This window comes from Sciurus carolinensis, chromosome 3 (assembly GCF_902686445.1).
Source record: "Sciurus carolinensis chromosome 3, mSciCar1.2, whole genome shotgun sequence".
Taxonomy (NCBI): Eukaryota; Metazoa; Chordata; class Mammalia; order Rodentia; family Sciuridae; genus Sciurus; species Sciurus carolinensis.
The window spans coordinates 18,862,470-18,881,247 of NC_062215.1; the positions used below are offsets into that span (position 1 = coordinate 18,862,470).

The window sequence follows — 18,778 nt, forward strand, 5'->3', positions numbered from 1 at the left end:
AGCAGAATATGGTCTAAAACACTGCTTCTACAGACCTGTGTAGATACCTGTGCATCCTCTGGGGTATCTCAGAAGCACCTTTTACCTCAAGACCCAGAATGATTAACAACCATTTAGTCATTTGACCTAGAAACCAGACTGTCAGCCTTGACTCCTCTCTCCCTCTTTCATCTGCATGCCCATCACCTACACCTGTCCATTCCACTACCTAAATCTCTCTCAAACCTGTCTATCCTTCTCACAACTGCCATTCCCGTCCTAGTGGAGGCCATCACCATCACCCAACTTCTGCAAAGACCTTCTTAAACGGGTCTTCCTATTTACACTCTTGCCCCCTACAGTCCATTCTGCACACAGCAGCCAAAGGTGTCTAATAAATTAAATTTGGCTGTGTGGATTGGTGTACACCTGCAATCCCAGTGACTAGGGAGGCTAGGGCAGGAGGATGCAAGGCCAAGGCCAGTCAGGGCAATTCAGTGATATCCTGTCTTAAAATAAAAAATAAAAAATAAAAGGGGTGGGATTTAGCTTAATGGCAGAATGCCCCTATGTTCAATCCTAATGCCAAAACCAAACAAACAAACAAAAAAATGAAAAATTAGGCAGGGTGGTACTCACTGTAGTCCCAGCTCTTGCAATGCTGAGGTGGGCACAGGAACTCTATGCCAGCCTGGGCAACACAGTGAGACTCAAAAACAAAACAAAACAAAGAAACTCTGATTACTTCAGAGTTTTCTGAAGTTTTCTTCGGAATACTCTGGTACTTAAAATTTACCACAGCCATACAAGGCCTGGACCCTGCATCCTCTCTCTCCTTTTGCCCCATTCTTCCTAATTATTCACAATGATCCAGCTAAGTGGTCTCTCTTTTGCTTCTTGAGCATGCCTACCACAGGGCCTTTGTACTTCTCATACACATAACTGTTTTTCTCATCCTTCAGGCCTCAGCTCAAATGTTACCTCACAGACAAGCCTTTCCTGACCAACCTCCCAAAAAGCCCTCCTCCTACATTTCCTTGTTTATTTATTTTTTTTACTTATCTATTGTCTATCTTCCAAAGGAGATTCTTTACTTTCTTGTTCATTATAGTAATTCCACTACTTAAAGCTGCATGGCATGTATATGATACCCAAGAAAAATGGTCTCAATGAGTGACTAAGTATAGCTCACAGGTTCAGGATGCAGGGGGGTCCACTGCTCCTGCTGGGCTCTCTGCCCCAACTCCAGTCACATTAGCTGTCTATGCTTCCAACATACCACCTTCTCTTCTAAGGTCCATACACATGCTGTCCTCTCTGCCTAGTTCATTCAGGGCTCTACTTAGAGAGCCACTTCCTCCGGGGAGAGAAGAGGCCCCTGAACTCCTGACAAAAAAGGTCTCCATGTCATATGTTTCTTCAGCCACCTAGACCTGGACACCTCCACACTTAGACTTGTTTCTTGTTTCTTCCAAGCCAGGTTTTGCTAGGCTGTCAGCTCCACTAAGACAAGGTCCGTGTGTCTCCCTTGTTGCTGTAACCCCAGAGCCTCACCCAGAGCCAGAACCAGCTCAATTCCTAGTGTTTATTAAGTGGTACTAACTGTGGAGACTGGGCGTGCGCCCAAAGAGGTCACCACCACAAAACAACCCAGGCCAAGCACCAAATAAATAGTGCAATCCACTTGTAAAGAAGTTTGATATGAGTGGCTGGGGATGCAGCTCAGTGATTAAAGCACTTGCTTAGCATGTGCAAGGTCCTCGGTTCCATCCCAGTAGCAGCACCACCACAACAAAAAAGTTTGGTATGAGAATGGCCACAGGAGGGGATATGAGGAAGAATTTAGGTAAAGAGGGAGGAGCCAGGAAGGTTTCTTGGGCATTCCTTAGGGGAGGACACTATGGATATATTTAGGTTAAGAAATAAAGCAGCATCACTGGACTAGAGAATTCCTCAAAGGGAGGTAAAAGACAAGAGGCAAGGAAGGCTGATGCCATGCTGTATAAGTTCCTAAAGACCTTAACTCCTTTGCTCTAGATTCAAGTTCAACCACCTTCCGAGTCTTTACCAGTTGCCAATGTATCCCAAATTGAACTTGTCATACTCCTGCATCCTCTGCAGAGTTCCTCATACTGGTTAAAGGAGTTTTCAGAGCCTCCCTCTCCTTTACCCCATACAGTTCAGCCAATGATGAAAATCTACTGCTTCTCAGAATGATCAACTTAAAGTGCAAGTCTGGTCAAACAATTTCCTTAAAGGACTCCTCACTGCCTGCAGGGTTAAAGCCCATAAACTCCTTGGTGCACCCTTAGACCTATATGATCTGGCCTGCTCACCTCCTGCAGCTCCCTGACCCATTCCTATGTTCCCTACATCCCCAAGACTGATCCATATTCTGAAGCTTACTGTTGGGATATCTAATGCTGTCTTGACCTTCTGGTTCATCTTTCCCTGCAAGAAGCCTTTCTTGACCAATTCTTTTACATCCTTTGGTGCTTCTTCCTGGCGGTTTCTGAACTCTGTATATGTCTTTTTTGTTTTTATCACACTATTATGCAATTATTTTCCGACAAGTTTTTCTATTCCACTAGATTTTAAGTTTCTTGAGGAAGCACAACTGTTTTATTTCATCTTTGTATCCCAGCACCAGCAGCCCGTTAACTTAAGATTTACCAAGCATTTACACTGACCTACGAGTCTCACACGCACTGGCTTGTTAATCCTCACAACCTAATGATACATATTCCACTAACAATGGAAGAAACTGAGGTACAGGGAATTCATTTGCCATTTCCAGGGAGTTAAATTCAGATCCGACTCCTTCGAAATATTATATACCTCAAGAAATGTTTGGAGACTAAAGACCCAATGATGGTCTCAAAATATGTGATTTCAGACTTTAATCCTATCTCCTGAGGGAAGAGGGCTGTCACACAATCATTCTAGGGCACCAGACAAGATTATCCGAGATGGAAGAGCCAGTCTAGGAATCTACAGCAGCTGAGAAAAGCTTCGTTCCTCCGGAAGGTAAGAGGGGACTGAAAGGGTGCGGAATGGGCACCCCCAGGGGAATACCACTGCGTCGGGGGAAGGGTCTGGCCAGTGTCCGGCAGGCAGACTGACACTAGGGGGTCCAGCTTGAGTTCCGGAAGCAGGAAAGGCGAGCAGGTGTGGGATCTAAATTAGGATGAGTGGGGAGGGCGCTTCGCTCAGAAGAGCGCAGCTCGGCCTCCGCCCTCAGCGGTGGACCCTCATCGCGGGAGCTTGTAGGTTCGCAGGCCTGAAGGGGCTGAGACCCGCCCAGAAACCGGGAAAACGAGCGCGAACGAGTCTCTTCGGCTCCCAGGGTTTTCCGCCCTCAGGTCTTAACTGCGCCCCACTTCAAATCCGTCCGCTTCATAGAAGTGGCTGCACGCCTCGGGGTAAAAGTGGGGAGCGGACAGGGGGGAGGAAAGAGCGGGGAGCCCCGAGGGAAGGGCGGGGGAGCCTGGGCCGGAAGGCGTCCCAGGCTCGGCTGGGAGCCGGCGCTCTCTTTCGACGCCACCCGCTGCCCCCGCCCCTGAGCCGGCCGGGACGGCACAACGTCTCCGCCCCCAGCGCACCGCGCACCTCACCTTGAACGCTGCCCCACCCACCCCCCTCCTATTGGGCCTCCGGGGCCGAAACGACACGGCGATTGGCTGGGCTAGTCCACGAAGACCCCGCCCATTTCTCCGCCCCCGTCCCCGTCCGCCGGTACTTTGGACGGCGGCGTGGCGCCCCTCCTCCCCTCCCGGTCCCCGCCCCCTGGAGCAAATGCTGCCGAGCTGCGGCCGCGGGGCAGATGCACGCGCTCGGGCCCTTCTAGCAGGCGCGAGCCGTCGCTGGGCGCGCGAAAGCGAAAGAAGGAAGAGGAAGGGAGGGCGAGGGCGGGGTGTTGAGGAGGGGCGGGAGGAGGAAGAGGAGGAGGTTGGAGCGCGCTCGCGCCTGGCCTCGCGCCCGCGCGGAGGGAGGGGGAGAGGGGAGCGCGCGCGCACGCTCGCGTTCTCGCTCGCTCCATCCATCCATCCTCCGGTCGCGGCACGCGCGCGCGCTCCGGGCTCGCGCCGCACCCCCCGCCCGGGAGAGGCGGGCTGGAGTGGGGGGCGGGGGGAGGGGCGCGCGGACGGCGCGCGGACTGCGCGCGGGCGGGGTGAGGTGAGGAGGAGGAGGCGGCGACGGGACGAGAAGGGAGGGGAAGGGGCCATGGCCGCCCGGTGAGGCGGCGAGGCGGGGGGGCGGCCCGACCCCCCGGCCCCGGGCCTTGGGCCCCGGGGAGAGGCGAGGACGGACCGACGGACATGGGGCTCCGGAGCAGCCGCCGCCGCCGCCGCCGCCGGAGGACGCGGCCCTGAGAGGCCGCCGGGCCCCGGCGCGGCCCCCCGGGCGGGGTGAGTACGGGACGGAGACGGGAACGGGGGAGGGGCCTGCGGGGGGCGGGGGGCGGGGCCCGAGGCGGGGCTTGGGCCCCCTCCCCCCAGGTCTGGGTCAGCGCCCCTTCCCCTCCCCCCGGCCCGACGCGGAAACGCCCGGCTTCCCCCGGCTTCCCGGCCCGGCCCGGGCCCCCTGCTCTCCCCCTGGCTGGGTCCCCCTTGGGCGGGGCAGGGCTGGCCGGGGAGGGGGCGCGGGGCCTTTGTTAGGGAGCCAGGCCCCAGCCCCCGGGACAATAGACACCCTCCCGGACTCCTCTCCCCGGCCGGCCGGTGCTGTCGGCAGGCGGGGACGGAGAGGGGCCGGGACGCGTCCCACTCTGCCCACTCTCTGGGGGTCGGTCTGTCCCGGCCCGGCGCCGGCCTCGGGCGGCTCGACTCTCCTCCCCCCAGTCGGTATGATGCAGCAGCAGTGCCGCAGGGACGGGGGAAGAGCCGCGGCCCGGCCTCCTACCCTTCCCAGTGCCCCTGGCTCGTTTGTCAGTCCCCACCCCACTCTAGGCCGGCAGCTCCTTAAACTAGTACCCACCGTTCAGAGGGGCCCCCGGACTGTGGGCGCTGTTTCTGAATCCTTTGGTGGGGGTTTCTGGACTTTGGGGCTCTTGGAGAGACTTCCGGGCTGGTCCTGAGGGAGGGAGGGTGTTATCTAAAAGAAGAACAGGTAAGGGGAGTGCCCACTCCTCCAGTGCCATCCCACAGGGTTCTACCCCCTTCTGCTCCAGGTGGCTGGAAATGCCCCTTTGACTCTGTGCTTCTCTGATCTCTGCTCCTCTCCGAGCAGTGGCAAGCTTATTTCAAGGAAAGACAGTGGGGTGAAGGTTGTAGGGTCTTAGGGCCATTCCTACTTCTGGTAGCAGTACCCCCCCAAGTGGACATCCTGGCTGAAAGCAGAGGTGACTCTGAGGAGAGCCTTTAGGGAAGGGGGTGTCTTTAGGAGTCTGTGCAGTTCTTTGCCACACCCTGTGGGTTTGCTTTGAGGCCTTAAGAGTTCCTTCTCCTCCCCCTGCTGCATTGCACCATGGGTATCAAAGAGGGGTTTGAGTTTTGGGGACCTGGGGTGAGCTGCTGCCTCCTATAGATCCAGACACTGATTGGCAGTAGAGACCAGGCCTGATATCAGGCCTGGAAAGGACTAGGTTACCTCTGGGTTTCAGGCCCTGAGGGACCAGTGAGACTTAGTGGTCCTGGGTCTTTGGGAGGGAGATACTCTGATGCCCGGATTAAGCCCTGGGCATTGAGGTGAGGGGAAGTGGCAGTCTTCAGAGGTACCTTGGACTCACACCAACACCCCCATCCCCATGTGTACAGCCGTGTTGCCGCCCGCTGTGCTATGAGCAGTCAGAGCACCGTCTCCACAAGAGTTTACAAATGAAAATGGAGGAAATGTCTTTGTCTGGCCTGGATAACAGCAAACTAGAGGTGAGGGCTCCCCCACGTGTGCCTCTAGTTCTTTCTCTTGGTGTCTCTGTGTCACTATATCTGGCATCCACACCAAAGAGGAATTTGGGTAGTCAGCCTTGTTCCTTAAAGGGAAGAAGAAAGAATTCAAAATCAAGATGGGGAAAATGGCAAAGAAAGCATGATATTTGGCCAGGGCCAGGAGATTTGGTTGGTGAGAGTCACTGGCAGTCCAGAGGTCTGTGACTCTTGTGACTGTGGATGTTTTCCTCTGGGGCTCAGGCCATCGCTCAGGAGATATATGCGGACCTGGTCGAGGATTCTTGTTTGGGATTTTGCTTTGAGGTACACCGAGCTGTCAAGTGTGGCTACTTCTTCCTGGACGACACAGACCCCGATAGCATGAAGGATTTTGGTGAGCTTCAGGGTGGAAGGAGAGAAGTCTAGCCCTGCCCAAAGAGTGCATGGAGGGTCTTTCTCTGGAAACTACTCTAGTTGTGGATCCTGGTACTCCTGCAAGCTTAGGCAGGGGGTTTTGAAGAGGCCATGGGACAGCACGGGTGGGAATGAGGAGAGGGTTCCCTGCCCACCCTGATCGCCACGCCTCTCCTGTCCCCAGAGATCGTGGACCAGCCTGGGTTGGACATCTTTGGACAGGTTTTCAACCAGTGGAAGAGCAAGGAGTGTGTTTGCCCCAATTGCAGCCGCAGCATTGCCGCCTCCCGCTTTGCTCCCCATCTGGAGAAGTGCCTGGGAATGGGGCGGAACAGCAGCCGAATCGCCAACCGCCGGTGAGGATAGAACTAAAGTTGCTCATCTTTTGCAGCCTGTACCTTGGTGTAGGCCCGTAGGGGCGCTTGTAGGATACAGAGGGTGGGTTGTTCTTGACCCTAGATGTTCCACTATACAAGTTGTAGGCACTTTAACCCTTTCTCTCCCTTACCCTTGGCAGGATTGCCAATAGCAACAACATGAACAAGTCTGAGAGTGACCAAGAGGATAATGATGACATCAATGACAACGACTGGTCTTATGGCTCAGAGAAGAAAGGTGTTTGGGGACCTGGGGGATCTTGGGGGACACTGGGATGAGCAGGAATTGGGTATACTTTGGTCACAAATTACTGTTTTAAATGATAGGGAGAGTGTGCTTTTGCAGTTTTCTTTAAATACTCTTAGGTTGAACACTTAAAAGTAACCTTTCCTTATATCCTTTCATTCCCCCATAGCCAAGAAAAGAAAATCAGACAAGGTGAGAGCTGGGGCGAGCATGGGGGAAATTTGGGCGAAGGACAGATACCCTCCCCTATGGGCAGGGAGTCCTCGGGTGTCTTGACTCAAGTCTGAGGTCACTGGGGGCCTCTTTGGGTTCGGGGATGAGGGTGTGTATGTGGTGGGCAGGGGTCAACAGAGGCCTTGGCATGGGGGAGGAAATATAGGCAGACAGGCCTCTTAATGGGGGAGAAGAATAGGAATTTGAGGATATTTCTTTGTCAAATCTTTTTTCCTTCCCTGGGTTCTCGGCTCCCCCTTATGGTTGCCCTTTCCCCAAAGCTATGGTATCTCCCATTCCAGAACCCCAATTCCCCTCGAAGATCCAAGTCTTTAAAACACAAAAATGGTAAGTGGGGCTGGAGCGACAGGGGTGCTGCTAGCTGTGTCTTCTGGGACTCATTTTCGGGGGAGGGTGGAGGGAGTTGGGGGATAGGGGTGTGGAGGGAGGGCCTGTGATCCTTCTGTCACCCCCCACTTCCTCTCTGGTTATTTTCAGGGTTCTCTGTCTGTACCTCTGCATCAAACACCCTTCCCCTTCTTTTTTCTTCTTCAGGGGAACTTAGCAATTCGGATCCTTTTAAGGTGAGTAGAGGCTGCCCGCCTTACATTCTTTTTCATTGTCCTTGTGAGGTGACTGGGATTTGGAGAAGTAGGATCAGAATGCTGACAGCCAGAAGCGTTAATCAGGCTGTTTGAGTCTTGTGTTTGTTCTTTCTGTGTCCTATTCCCTTATCTGTGTGCAGGTGGAATGAAAGAACTCACTCTATCACAGAGGCAGGAATGGGAGGGACTTTCTCTGTTCCTCCCTGTGTGTGTGTGTGTGTGTGTGTGTGTGTGTGTGTGTTTTACTGGGCACTGAACCCAGGACCTCACATGTGCTAGGCAAGTGCTCTACCACTGATGTACATTCCCAGCCTCCATGCCCCCTTTTTTGTCTGCTGCTGCTTTACTTCTCTGACCTGTACTTCTGGTTCTCTCACAGTATAGCAACTCAACTGGGATCAGCTATGAGACCCTGGGGCCAGAGGAGCTGCGTAGCCTGCTCACCACGGTGAGGAACTGGGGCAGGGGAGGCCTTTGGGAGTGGGCTGGAGCCACAGGCAGAGGTCAACACCCTGGAGGATGCTGGTGACAGCAGTTAGAGCCTTAGAATTCTTACTCTAGAAGTAGAAGTAGATTTCCTGGCCCACAGTGGTCTGGACTATATGGACACCTTGGGGCCATTCCTGCGTGTGCAGTCTAGCCTTGATGCGGAAGGGAGCATCTAGTGTCTAGAGTAGGTTTCCCTCCATCCCTCCTTTCAGCTTATATTCCTCTTCCAGCAATGTGGGGTGATTTCTGAACACACCAAGAAGATGTGCACAAGGTGAGAACAGAACCTAGAAAGGGGGCCGGGGGCCCTCCTGCACACTCACTCTGGGCATGTGTCAGGAGTACCCTTGGACTTGAGCAATGGGGCTCCCGCCCTTTCCCTCCCCTCTTCCAATGATCAGGCCTTAGGCCTCTGTCGGGGTGCTCTCCACTTACCCCTTCCCTGTCACTTTTGCCTCTGCTGAGGGGAGGGGCTCTCCCTGAGTTCCTCAGGTCCTTTCCTGTTTTGTCAGGGTCTGATAATTCCATCCCCACCAGGTCTCTGCGTTGCCCCCAGCACACGGATGAGCAGAGGCGAACTGTGCGGATTTATTTCCTTGGGCCCTCAGCGTAAGTGACCCTTCCAGAAGGGTGGTGGGTTGTAGTAGGTTAGGATGGTGATGGGTATCTCTAAAGCCCTTTTTTGATCCCTCCCCTTTCCAGAGTCCTTCCGGAGGTTGAGAGCTCCCTGGATAATGACAGCTTTGATATGACCGACAGCCAGGCCCTGATCAGCCGGCTTCAGTGGGATGGCTCCTCTGATCTCTCACCCTCTGATTCAGGCTCCTCCAAGACGAGTGAAAATCAGGGATGGGGTCTAGGTATGTGATACAGTTGGGTCCTAGGAATTTTCTGTCCCAATTCATGGAGTACCATTTCTCCTGCCACAACCCTGTTCTCATCCCTTATAACTTTTTCTGTGCAGGTACCAACAGCTCCGAGTCAAGGAAAACCAAGAAAAAGAAATCCCATCTGAGCCTGGTAGGGACTGCCTCTGGCCTGGGCTCCAACAAGAAGAAGAAGCCAAAGCCACCGGCACCCCCAACGCCCAGCATCTATGATGACATCAACTGACTTGGGTGCAAGGGATAGCCTTTGGCTGAGCAGAGCCCTCTCTCCCAACCCCCACCCAGGTGGCATAGCCTGGCAAATGGACGGCTGCTGGGGGTTTGGGCTTGGGAAGTTTGGTGGGCCAGGCAGGCAGAGGATCCATTTATGCGCCCCTGGGGGGTGTCAGGGTCCTCTGCAATAGAGCACGACCCCTCGGCGTGCAGGACTCAGACCTGGACTCATTATGCCTTGGACATAAGTTTGGTGGGGAGGCGGTTTTCCTATTTATTCTGTGAGTTACTGGATGTCCAGCTAGGCCAGGGGCCTGACCTGGGCACTGTGCCAGCGCACTGCCTGCCCCCCACCCCAGGAACTGGACTAAGCCCTGCCGAGGGGCATTATGGCTACCCGGGAGGCTGTGGGTTGGAAGCTGAGCCTGGAGGGGGCCTCCCCTGGCTGCCCTCAGCAATGTGAATGGGTCCGGTGCTTGGAGCTGAGGGGCAGGGCTGGGCATGTCCTGTCTTTGTGCAGAGTCCTATCAAGTGCCCCCAGTCCCAGGGGTGGCAGGCACAGAGTGCTGTCTGCTGAGGTAGGCGTCCAGAACTGCCGCCGCCTTCCTTGCCTCACAGGGCAGCCCTTTCCCCTCGATCCCCGTGGGCCTCCTTGACCCTGAGCTGTCCTTTTGTTGTTGGGTGCCAGGAAAGGGCCTCCAGCCTCTACAGCTTCAAGGAATGGGAAGGGGAGGATAGGAGGAGGGAGTTGTGTATCAGAATTACTCCCCCCTTCCATCCCTCCCTGACCCAGGGCTGGTGAGGAGTGGGGCCCCAAGGTGAGAGGGAACGGTGCTGCTTTATTTGAAATGTTTTCTTACCTCATTCCCTGCCCCAGGAAGGGGCCCAGCCTCACCCTCCTGGGGTGGCCCCATGTTCCTCCTGCCCACCCTGCCCCACTGCCCTGCTGGGGCAGCCTGAGTTCCCAGCTGCTGCTTGCCACTCCTTCACCTTGACCAGCTTCAGTTCCTCTCAATGCTCCTGCCTCCAAAGCCTGCCCTGTTTCCCCTTCCTTCGCCGCTTTTAAGTTATTTATTCTGTACTTGTGGTTTGGGGCTCTGAGGAAAATCCTAATCTTGTGCCTCTCCCCCTTTGCTAGGAGTAGGGTGGGAAGAGGGTGGTCTCTGTGCCCTGGGTTGTCAGTGGAGGGGGAAGGGTATCATTGCTTCTCTGGGACTGTCATGCCAGTGTGCCCACCTGCCTGGTCTACATCCTGAAAAGATGTACCGTCCCACCTCCACGAGGGCTACACCACCCCCAGGAGCCGAGCTGGAGGACTGCAATCTGGGCTGGGAGCAGAGCTGACTGACACAGGGATGGAGCTGACCCTGAGCCGAATTATCTGGCACTTGCTGGACGTGTCCCCTGCCCTTCTCCCAGGAGGAGCCACTCCTACATTTGGGTAGCTAGTACCCAGGACTGGTTGGACTGATTTGGGTTAGGGACCCTAGAGGGTTAAGGGAACAACAGAGATAGGGCTGCAATACCCTGTCTGGAACCCCAGTCTTCCCCTGGGGTTGTTCTGATTGTGGCTGATGCCTGGTTACAAATTGGTTTTTAACCCAAGCATTGTGATTATTTTTTAAAAAGCCAAACCAATTTTGGCAGGAGTTAGAATAAATCCTGGGGCCTGGGCTCCTCTGGTCTTGGCCCTTCACAGCCTTTTCCCTCTAAGGGGAAGCCAGAGGGAGAGGAGGATCTCAGCAGGCCTCCAGCCACTTCCAAATGAAGTTTTGGGAGTTGGTTGAAGGTGAAGGGAGGAAGGCCTAGAGCCACTCTCCCTTCTGAGAGGCAGCTGTAGCTCAGGCCCTAACATACCCTTTCCCCTCTGGCCTCCCACTTTCCCCCTCTAGTCAGAGGAGGGAGAAGTGGGGAGTAGTTTGGGAACTGGTTTGTCCACATAACCTTCCCCATTGTTCCTTGGCCCACCCTCAGGGCAGAGCCCCCTGCCCAGGCTGGGTAAGAGATGGGCTTGGTCCAGCAGGGACCCTGAGGGAGCAAACCCCTTTCCTTTTGGGGAGAGTGCCCCCCCTACCATGTAGTTGAACAGGGGCTAGGAGCTCCCCACCCCCTCCCTCTAACAGCAGGCTGTGTGGGTTTCAATTCCCATCCTCCCCGCCCCGGCTAGGTGTCGTCCACCCTGTATCCTATCATGTGTCTGAGTGTGTGTGGGGGGGTTCTGTACTAATTTCCATGGCCGGTGGCTTTTCCTTCCATGCATCACTCCCCCCCGCATGCCCAGGGGCCACCCGCCTGGCATTACCGCATGCTGGGGTCATTGGGGGAGGGGGGTGGGGCTCACGCTGTCCTGTGGTCTTGAGATTTTTATTTTTGCATATGTAATCCATCCTGTACAGGTAGCTAACTTTGTAAACGCTGTGTATTCCCCTCTGCCCCCATGGCTGCTGGTGTAAATAAACTGCATCTCCCGTTGGTAGCCTGGCCTACCCACCCTCATTACCATGTTGCTGGGGGCAGAGTAAAGCCATTCTCTTAATGTCACAGAAAGAGGCTCCGTAGCCACAAAATGGAATTTTTATTTAATCAGACACTGGCCCTCCATCCAAGAGTCCCAGAGGCAAGGGCCCAGGGCCCAGTGATCCATACCCAGAGCTCGTCCTTGGAGTCAGGCAGGGTAGGGTGCTGGCTGAGGGCCAGTGCTGTCTTGCTTACAGCCTTAGGCCTAGGGTAGCAGCAGCTGTGGCCTGGCCTCTCCCAATGCTAGGGGCTTGGCCTTGTGTCCCAATCCCCTTCCTGACTGAGCTCTACAGAGTATTAAAAAAAAAAAAAAAAAAAAAAAGGCAAAGTGCTTTGAAAGAGGGAGAACACCCTATTCCTGTTACAGGGGTAGAGGGAGGTGGTGGAGTGCAGCTGGGTACCCATAGGGTAAGCTGGCACAACCTTCATCCCTGTCTCAAGAGACCCAACACTTGACTAAGGAATGGAAGGATACTCCAGGTTCCCTACAGAAGTATACCAGGGCCATGCTGGGCTGCCCTGGCAGGTGGCCTTGAGTGCTACAGGACAGACATGCAAGACACTAGGAAGGACTAGGGCCACAGCTGGGAGGGAATAAAAGCCCAGCCTTTCCACTTAGCTTGGCCTTTGGCTCTGAGCTCCTTCAGGATTCTAAAAGTATAGGAAGATGACATCCTTGTTTCTACCTGAGTTGTGCCTGCACAGAGGGGATGTCTGTACCCCTGTGGACATGAGAGGAGGCCCCATACCTGCCTCCTGTGTCCTATGGATGGGGTGCTCACCACATCCTTTCCACCCCTCCCCTCCCAGGCCCTTGGGCCCAGCTCTAGCCAGGAAAGGGGGAGGCCATAAAGAAGAAGACCATGCCTTTCATTTTCTCCCTATGTCCTTATCGTCCATACATCCCAAATATGAGAAAGCTGAAGAAGACTGTGACACCCACCAGGGAGACAGTAGCAGGTGCTGTGAAGAACTGGCGGTAATTGATCCGGAAGTACCAGACCACGCCCAAAAGCACTACAAACACAGGCACCATGAGACTGCCCACACTGATGCCAAGGCTGGGTGGCTCAGTGACTGAGGGTGCCAGAGAAGTTGAGGGGCCTGTACCAGGTGCCCCTGGGGGTGAACGGTGGCAGTGAATCACACAGTTGTCAGTAATGTTCAGGGAACGCAGTGTGCGTGCTGGATCCTGCAGCAGGCGGCCCTGGTAGATCAATTTCATCTGGCTCTCCTGTCCAGGGAAGTATTTGCTGCAAAGATGAAAGAGAAGGAAAGACAGAGGTTGAGGCATAACAGGATAAACAGGCCTGGACCAACAAAGGCGGGCAAAGGGAAAAACTGATGGGTAGATTTCTGAGGAAGTCTCCTCCACCCTTAGTTTTGTGATCCCTGCTGCTCTCAATTCTATACCAGTCTCCTCAGAGGAGCCAAGGTCTGGGGACATGGAACATCAGCAGCCTCCCACTTTCCAGCCCACTCACCTCTTCAGGGCACCCACAGTGTCCTCTGGCCTGGCCACAGCCAGTTCCTCAGTATCATTGAGGAACTTGAGCCGCACGTTGATGAGGCTGGGGCTGGGAGAAAGGCAGGTGCTGTCCTCAGATCTCAGCAGGGCTTCTGGACTGCTGTTCTCTGTGCCCACTTGTCTTTTGGGCAGGCCTTGGATGTCAAGGAGATGCTCAAGGCTGGACTCCACACCACCCTGAGCAATAGGTTCCCCTGTGGAGTCTCCCCCACCTTCGCCAGTCTCTTCAGCCTTCTCATCATTACCCTCTGATGGATGGGGGAGTTCAGTTTGCTCTGAGGTACCTTGGCCTGCCACCAGCTGGTCCATATGCCCCAGGTGGAGAACGGATGTGTCGCCTGCTGACACAATAGTGCCCAGGAGTTGGTTGCTACTGCTGTCTGCTACGTAGGTAGAGAGCCAAGCTAGGACCAAGGCTAGAATCAGCACCACCACACCTGCCACCATCATCACCTCATTACCCACACCCTCAATGAGGGTGACATCAGAGAGCTCCATGGCCTGGTTGCTGACCGGGTCCACGCTGCAGGAACAAAGGGGAATAGCATCAGCAGAGCCAGAGGGGTTGCAACAAGGCCCCTAGTTTAGGTTTTGACTGAGCCAGACCTGAAAATAAGTGTAGTTCAATGTTCTGTAGGAGGATAACAAACCTCCCTAACTCTAGACCCCCAACCTCAAGTTAAGGACTTAGCCTTGGTTTCTATCACAAAACTAGCTCACAGATGCCATGCCCACACTGAACACAGATCATCAGGAAAGCCTCAGAGCTTTGCTGCTGTGCCTGCTGCAACTTCTTTTTTTGGTCATTGATGGGGAAAACATTTGTTTCTTTGAACTTAGCAAGTTTCTCTAGGATTTCTAACACTTGCTCAAGCAAATGTGCCCCCTGAACAGCCCCCAATTTGACTTCAGAGAGACAGAGGGACCAAAAATCCTGAAATACTTTATTTTGGAGCACCTTTGGAGGTGTTATACAGTCCCCCTTGTTGGATTGTCTCATTTGAGTCCCATCTCTTTCACGGTCACAGCCCGTACCCAGGTGTCAGGAGCTAAAGAAAACTAACTTATTGTCAACAGAAGAATTGGATTACCCCAAAAGGGCAATTCTGTAGGAGCCATAAGCAAATGGTAACTCTGCCTCCTCTCAAATTCTCTGGCCAGCCGTGGGGAGTATATGAGACAAACACCAGAAACACTACCCTTCTGGGTCACTGAGGGCTCACAACTGCAAAAACCGCTGTCTACATGGAACTGATTTGGAAATGATTCCACAATAACTCTCACAATCCCTACCTCGGTCTGTCATATTATGAAGGTTCTCTCTCTGCAGTTTCTTAGGAAGGATTTCTGCTTGGTCCTTGGAGTACCTACTTTTTCCCTTGGAGAATCTGTTGTGTTCACAGCTGTCCCTGGACAAATCCATCTGGTGATTATCATTATCAGACTATTCTCACAGCACCTATAAAACTTCATTATACTTCTCTTATTAGACTCCTGGAACACAAGGATCACATGTATTTCTCTTTGTACTGAAGAGCCCAGTATAATGCCACAATAGTTACTTTGAAATACTTGTGGAGGGTTGGGGTTGTGACTCAGTAGTAGAGCACTTGCCTAGTATGTATGAGGCAGTGGGTTTGAATCTCAGCACTGCATATAAATACATAAAATAAAGGTTCATCAAAAACTAAAAAAAAAAAAAAAAAAAAAAAACTATGGAAAGCTGGGCGTGGTGGTGCACGCCTGTAATCCCAACAGTGTTCAGGAGGCTGAGGCAGGAGGATGGAGTTGAAAGCCAGCTTCAGCAATTTCACAAGGCCCTAAGCAACTCAGTGAGACCCTGTCTCTAAAAAAAATACAAAACAGGAATAAGGATGTGGCTCAGTGGTTAGATGCTCCTAGGTTCAATCTTCAGTACCAAAAAAAAAAAGTTGTGGAACATATCAACATCTGAATAGTTTCCACATCCTGACTTAACAGACTGGCCCTGAAGTGAGAAAACAAAACAAAACTATAACCTTGTCTCTTACTAGCTATGAAACCTCAATCAACTTTCCCAGAGACTCAACCTTCTCATCAGTAAAATGGGTTAAAAATAGTACCTACCTCATAAGGTTGTTTTGAAGATGACGTGAAATCATTGAAGCAAAATAATCAGCACAGTGCCTGGCACATTGCAATTGTTCAATAAACAAATGGTAGTAATTATGTATCACTCCCACAACTAACTCCCCGATAGTAAGAAGGTTAATGCCATTAACCGTGGTTTGCAGGAAAGGAAACTGCGGCGGAAAGAGACGAGAACGACTGCACAAACACAGGGTACTGTCGTGGGGAGGGGCCGAGTAGGACCCCTGGTCTCCTGACTCGGAGGCCTTTGCTTTCTCCTCAGCCTGTGAGCGACCCTGACCACCGTAAGCAGGGGACCCGGACCCTACTTTTTCCGAGGCAAAGGCTCCGCGTATGGGCGGTCCTATTTCCACGCCAAAGGAATGGAGTCCATGAACCCCGAAGCCAAAGGGCTGCCGGGTCCAGGGCGCAGTACTCAAGCCCTGCTCTTCCAGTCGATGATGGGGAGGGGGTCACAAACCATCCACACCCCTCAAACTTCGGGGCGGGGCTGGGGAACTAGGGGCGGGGCTTGAGGACGCGGGGAGTCATGGGAAATGAAAAGGAACTTGGACTGGTACTGTGCTTGGATAGGAAGGAGGTCCTCACCTGAAAAGCCCAGGCTAAATGTTTTGACTTCGCCAGGTCGGCCCCTGGACTCGTCTTCCCGTACGGGCCGGGGGAAGGGCGGGCAATCCCCGATTTTGCTCAGGGTCCGGTCTCTTCCGGCCTTTCCCGGAAGCTGTTAGAACTAGGGACAGGAAATCCCGCCTCCTCGCCTTGCACTGATGACGCAAAGCTACGTAAGACGGACTGACGTAAACATATCTTTAAATAAAAGGGACAGGTTTCTCAGCGGAAGGAGGGGCGGAGTCATTGTTGGCGGGATCGTGGCCCTCCGGGGTCAGGGCCACGCCTGGTGGGCGGGGCCTTAGGTCTTAGGGAAGAGAGGCAGGGCCAAGAGGGGGAATGAGTTGAGGGAAGTGTTTGAGAAAGGGGCGTGACTTCCTTTCTGGAAGGTTTGCCCTAGTTGGCGCTACTGGGTAAACCCTGAATGAGATTTCCCTTTTGCCATCCTGGTTCTTCCATCCCTGCTCAGTACCTTCCGGGCTTATGGGATTCATTACGACTATGCAACGTGCCCCAAATTCCAGGTTAGTGGGATCAGTTAGGTCTGGTCTTTCTGATCTCCAAGGACTCATCTCTGAGTCGGCGCATGTCTGTATTCCCAGCTACTTGGAAGGCTGGTAGGAGGATCGTAAGTTTGAGGACAGCCTGAGCAACTCAAGGAGACCCTGTCCAGAATAAAAAAGAAAAAGGGCTGGGTATGTAACTCAGCAGTAGAACGCCCTCAGCTCTGGCTTAGTCAGGAAGACAGACGAGGAGACAAATTATTTGTTATCCAGCGCATGAAGAGTGGGACCTTGATAAATAATTCGAGGAAGCCTTTCAAAGAAGACACAGATTTAGCACAATGTTAGAGCACAAGAAAAGCAGGAACCAAAAAAAGAAAAATTTCAACATCCAAGAATTTATCCCGATTTTTACGATTAATTTTTTTTCTAAAGACTTGCTAAGGAGTTTTGTTTTATGGTGAACTGTTATTTATTTATTTATTTATTTATTTATTTTTGGTACCAGGGATTGAACCCAGGGACACGTAATCACTGAGATACATCCCCAGCCCTTTTAAAATATTTTATTTAGTGACAGGGTCTCACGAAGTTGCTTAGGGCCTCCCTAAATTACTGAGGCTGGCCTTGAACTCGCGATCACAGGCTTGCTCCACTGTGCTCAGTTTATGGTGAACTACTGATTTAAGTATAAATAATGCAGACAGGGGTAAACATAAGGGAAGAACTTTTGGTGGTGGTTTAGACCTAAGTGAACATTAGGGTGGAACCATCACTCACATCAAGCAATAGAAAATTACTCTACGGCTGACCCCTTTCGTGCCCTCTTCTAGCCACTAACCTAAAAGAGTAGCCAATTCTGTCACCATAGATTATTTTTTCCTCTTTTTGTACGTTATTGAGTGCCATCCAGGCAATGCCCCCCCCTTTGTGTGTGTGTGTGTGTGTGTGTGTGTGTGTGTGTGCGCGCGCGCGCGCGTGTGGTACTGGAGCATTGATTCTGGGGGCCATATACTGCTGACCTTCATCTTCAACCCTTTTTTTTTTTTTTTTTTTTGAGATAGGTTGCCCAGGCTGGACTTGAACTTATGATCCTTTTGCCTTAGTCCCCTGAGTAGCTAGTATTACAGGCTTGTGTCATTCTGAGAGGCTTTTTTTTTTTGTACTTTGAATAAATTGAATCAAAAAGTACATGTATTTTGTTGTCTAGCTCTTTTTAAAGTTTTTTTAGTATGATAATTATTCATAATATACAATTTATTTTAGCTGAAAGTGTAGCCCAAGGGCAGGGTGTAATCCTAGCATGTTTGAGGCCTTAAAAATTTTTTTCATCCCACACTGAAAAAAAATTTTTTTGATTACTTTAACATGTATACATATATAGTTAAAATTATTTTAACATGTATACTTCCATGGCATTTAGTAATTCACAACATTATGCACCCATCATGACTACTGTCCATTTTCTGCACCCATTAAACAGTAACTCCCCATTCCTCCTCACCCTCTATTCTGCTTTTGGTCTGTAAATTTGCCTATTCTAGGTACCTCACCTAAGTGAAATCATATAGTATTTGTCCCCCACCACCACCGCTGCTTTCTTTCTCTTTTCTTTTTGATGAGATCTGCTATGTTGCCCAGGCTGTCCTTGGATTCATGGACCTCCTTCCTCATCCACCCAAGTAGTAGCTAGGATTATAAGCATATGCGACAAGCATGTGCCACTGTGCCTCTCAAGTTCCTTGCTTTTTAAGATTAAGTAATAAGGGCTGGGGATGCAGCTCAGTTGGTAGAGTGCTTACCTCGCAAACACAAGGCCCTGGGTTCAATCCCCAGCACCACAAAAAAAAAAAAAAAAAAAGATTAAGTAATATTCCGCCGAATGTATATACCATTTTTCCTTATCTGTTCATCTGCTTGTGGACATTCGGGTTGTTTCTACCTTTTGGCTATTGTGAATCATACTGTTATGAACATCAATATACAAGTATCTGAGCTTATCCCCCCGCCCCAACACTGAGGACTGAACTCAGGAGTGTTCTGCTACTGAGCTGTGTCCCCAGCCCTTTTAATTTTTTTTTATTTTGAGGCAGGGTCTCACAAAGTTGCCAAGGGTGGCCTCAAATTTGTGATCCTCTTGCCTCAGCCTTCCAAGTTGTAGAGATTGTGAGATGTGTACTAGTACACCTGGCTTATATCT

At 52.1% G+C, this 18,778-nt stretch overlaps 2 protein-coding genes across 8 annotated transcripts; one reads left to right on the forward strand and one right to left on the reverse strand.

The window, feature by feature from the left end:
- Positions 1 to 3,968: 3,968 nt before the first annotated feature.
- Positions 3,969 to 11,767, forward strand: Atxn7l3 (ataxin 7 like 3). Of its 4 annotated transcripts, none has more exons than XM_047547218.1 (13): positions 3,969 to 4,388; positions 5,736 to 5,846; positions 6,108 to 6,240; positions 6,445 to 6,616; positions 6,778 to 6,875; positions 7,054 to 7,076; positions 7,379 to 7,445; positions 7,596 to 7,681; positions 8,082 to 8,150; positions 8,422 to 8,465; positions 8,729 to 8,800; positions 8,894 to 9,051; positions 9,156 to 11,767. In XM_047547218.1, exons 2-13 carry the CDS (start codon positions 5,796 to 5,798, stop codon positions 9,302 to 9,304), a joined length of 1,122 nt encoding a protein of 373 aa, XP_047403174.1. In that variant the 5' UTR covers positions 3,969 to 4,388; positions 5,736 to 5,795; the 3' UTR covers positions 9,305 to 11,767. The 4 variants fall into 4 exon arrangements, with proteins under 4 accessions (XP_047403174.1, XP_047403175.1, XP_047403176.1 ...); XM_047547219.1 differs by having other exon boundaries at positions 3,970 to 4,388; positions 7,400 to 7,445; XM_047547220.1 differs by having other exon boundaries at positions 3,974 to 4,388; positions 7,653 to 7,681.
- On the reverse strand, positions 11,662 to 16,184 carry Tmub2 (transmembrane and ubiquitin like domain containing 2). 4 transcript variants are annotated; one of them, XM_047547223.1, is made up of 4 exons: positions 16,055 to 16,172; positions 15,443 to 15,502; positions 13,293 to 13,859; positions 11,662 to 13,061 (listed from the first exon to the last, which is right to left on the reverse strand). In XM_047547223.1, the coding sequence occupies exons 2-4, from the start codon at positions 15,475 to 15,477 to the stop codon at positions 12,698 to 12,700; spliced, it is 966 nt and encodes a 321-aa protein (XP_047403179.1). In that variant the 5' UTR covers positions 15,478 to 15,502; positions 16,055 to 16,172; the 3' UTR covers positions 11,662 to 12,697. The 4 variants fall into 4 exon arrangements, with proteins under 4 accessions (XP_047403179.1, XP_047403178.1, XP_047403182.1 ...); XM_047547222.1 differs by lacking the exon at positions 16,055 to 16,172 and having other exon boundaries at positions 11,663 to 13,061; positions 15,443 to 16,025; XM_047547226.1 differs by lacking the exons at positions 15,443 to 15,502; positions 16,055 to 16,172 and adding an exon at positions 14,630 to 14,801 and having other exon boundaries at positions 11,663 to 13,061.
- Between the last annotated feature and the right edge of the window lie 2,594 nt (positions 16,185 to 18,778).

Excerpts from the sequence above, each read along its gene's own strand:
- Atxn7l3 (XM_047547218.1), top strand. The coding sequence starts at position 5,796 with ATGAAAATGGAGGAAATGTCTTTGTCTGGCCTGGATAACAGCAAACTA. Across the intron at positions 6,876-7,053 it reads TTATGGCTCAGAGAAGAAAG|CCAAGAAAAGAAAATCAGAC; the intron begins GTGTTTGGGGAC and ends ATTCCCCCATAG. Across the intron at positions 9,052-9,155 it reads AAATCAGGGATGGGGTCTAG|GTACCAACAGCTCCGAGTCA; the intron begins GTATGTGATACA and ends TTTTCTGTGCAG.
- Tmub2 (XM_047547223.1), bottom strand. The coding sequence starts at position 15,477 with ATGATTTCACGTCATCTTCAAAACAACCTTATGAG. Across the intron at positions 13,860-15,442 it reads CTTCAAAACAACCTTATGAG|CGTGGACCCGGTCAGCAACC; the intron begins GTAGGTACTATT and ends TTGTTCCTGCAG. Across the intron at positions 13,062-13,292 it reads ACTGTGGGTGCCCTGAAGAG|CAAATACTTCCCTGGACAGG; the intron begins GTGAGTGGGCTG and ends TCATCTTTGCAG.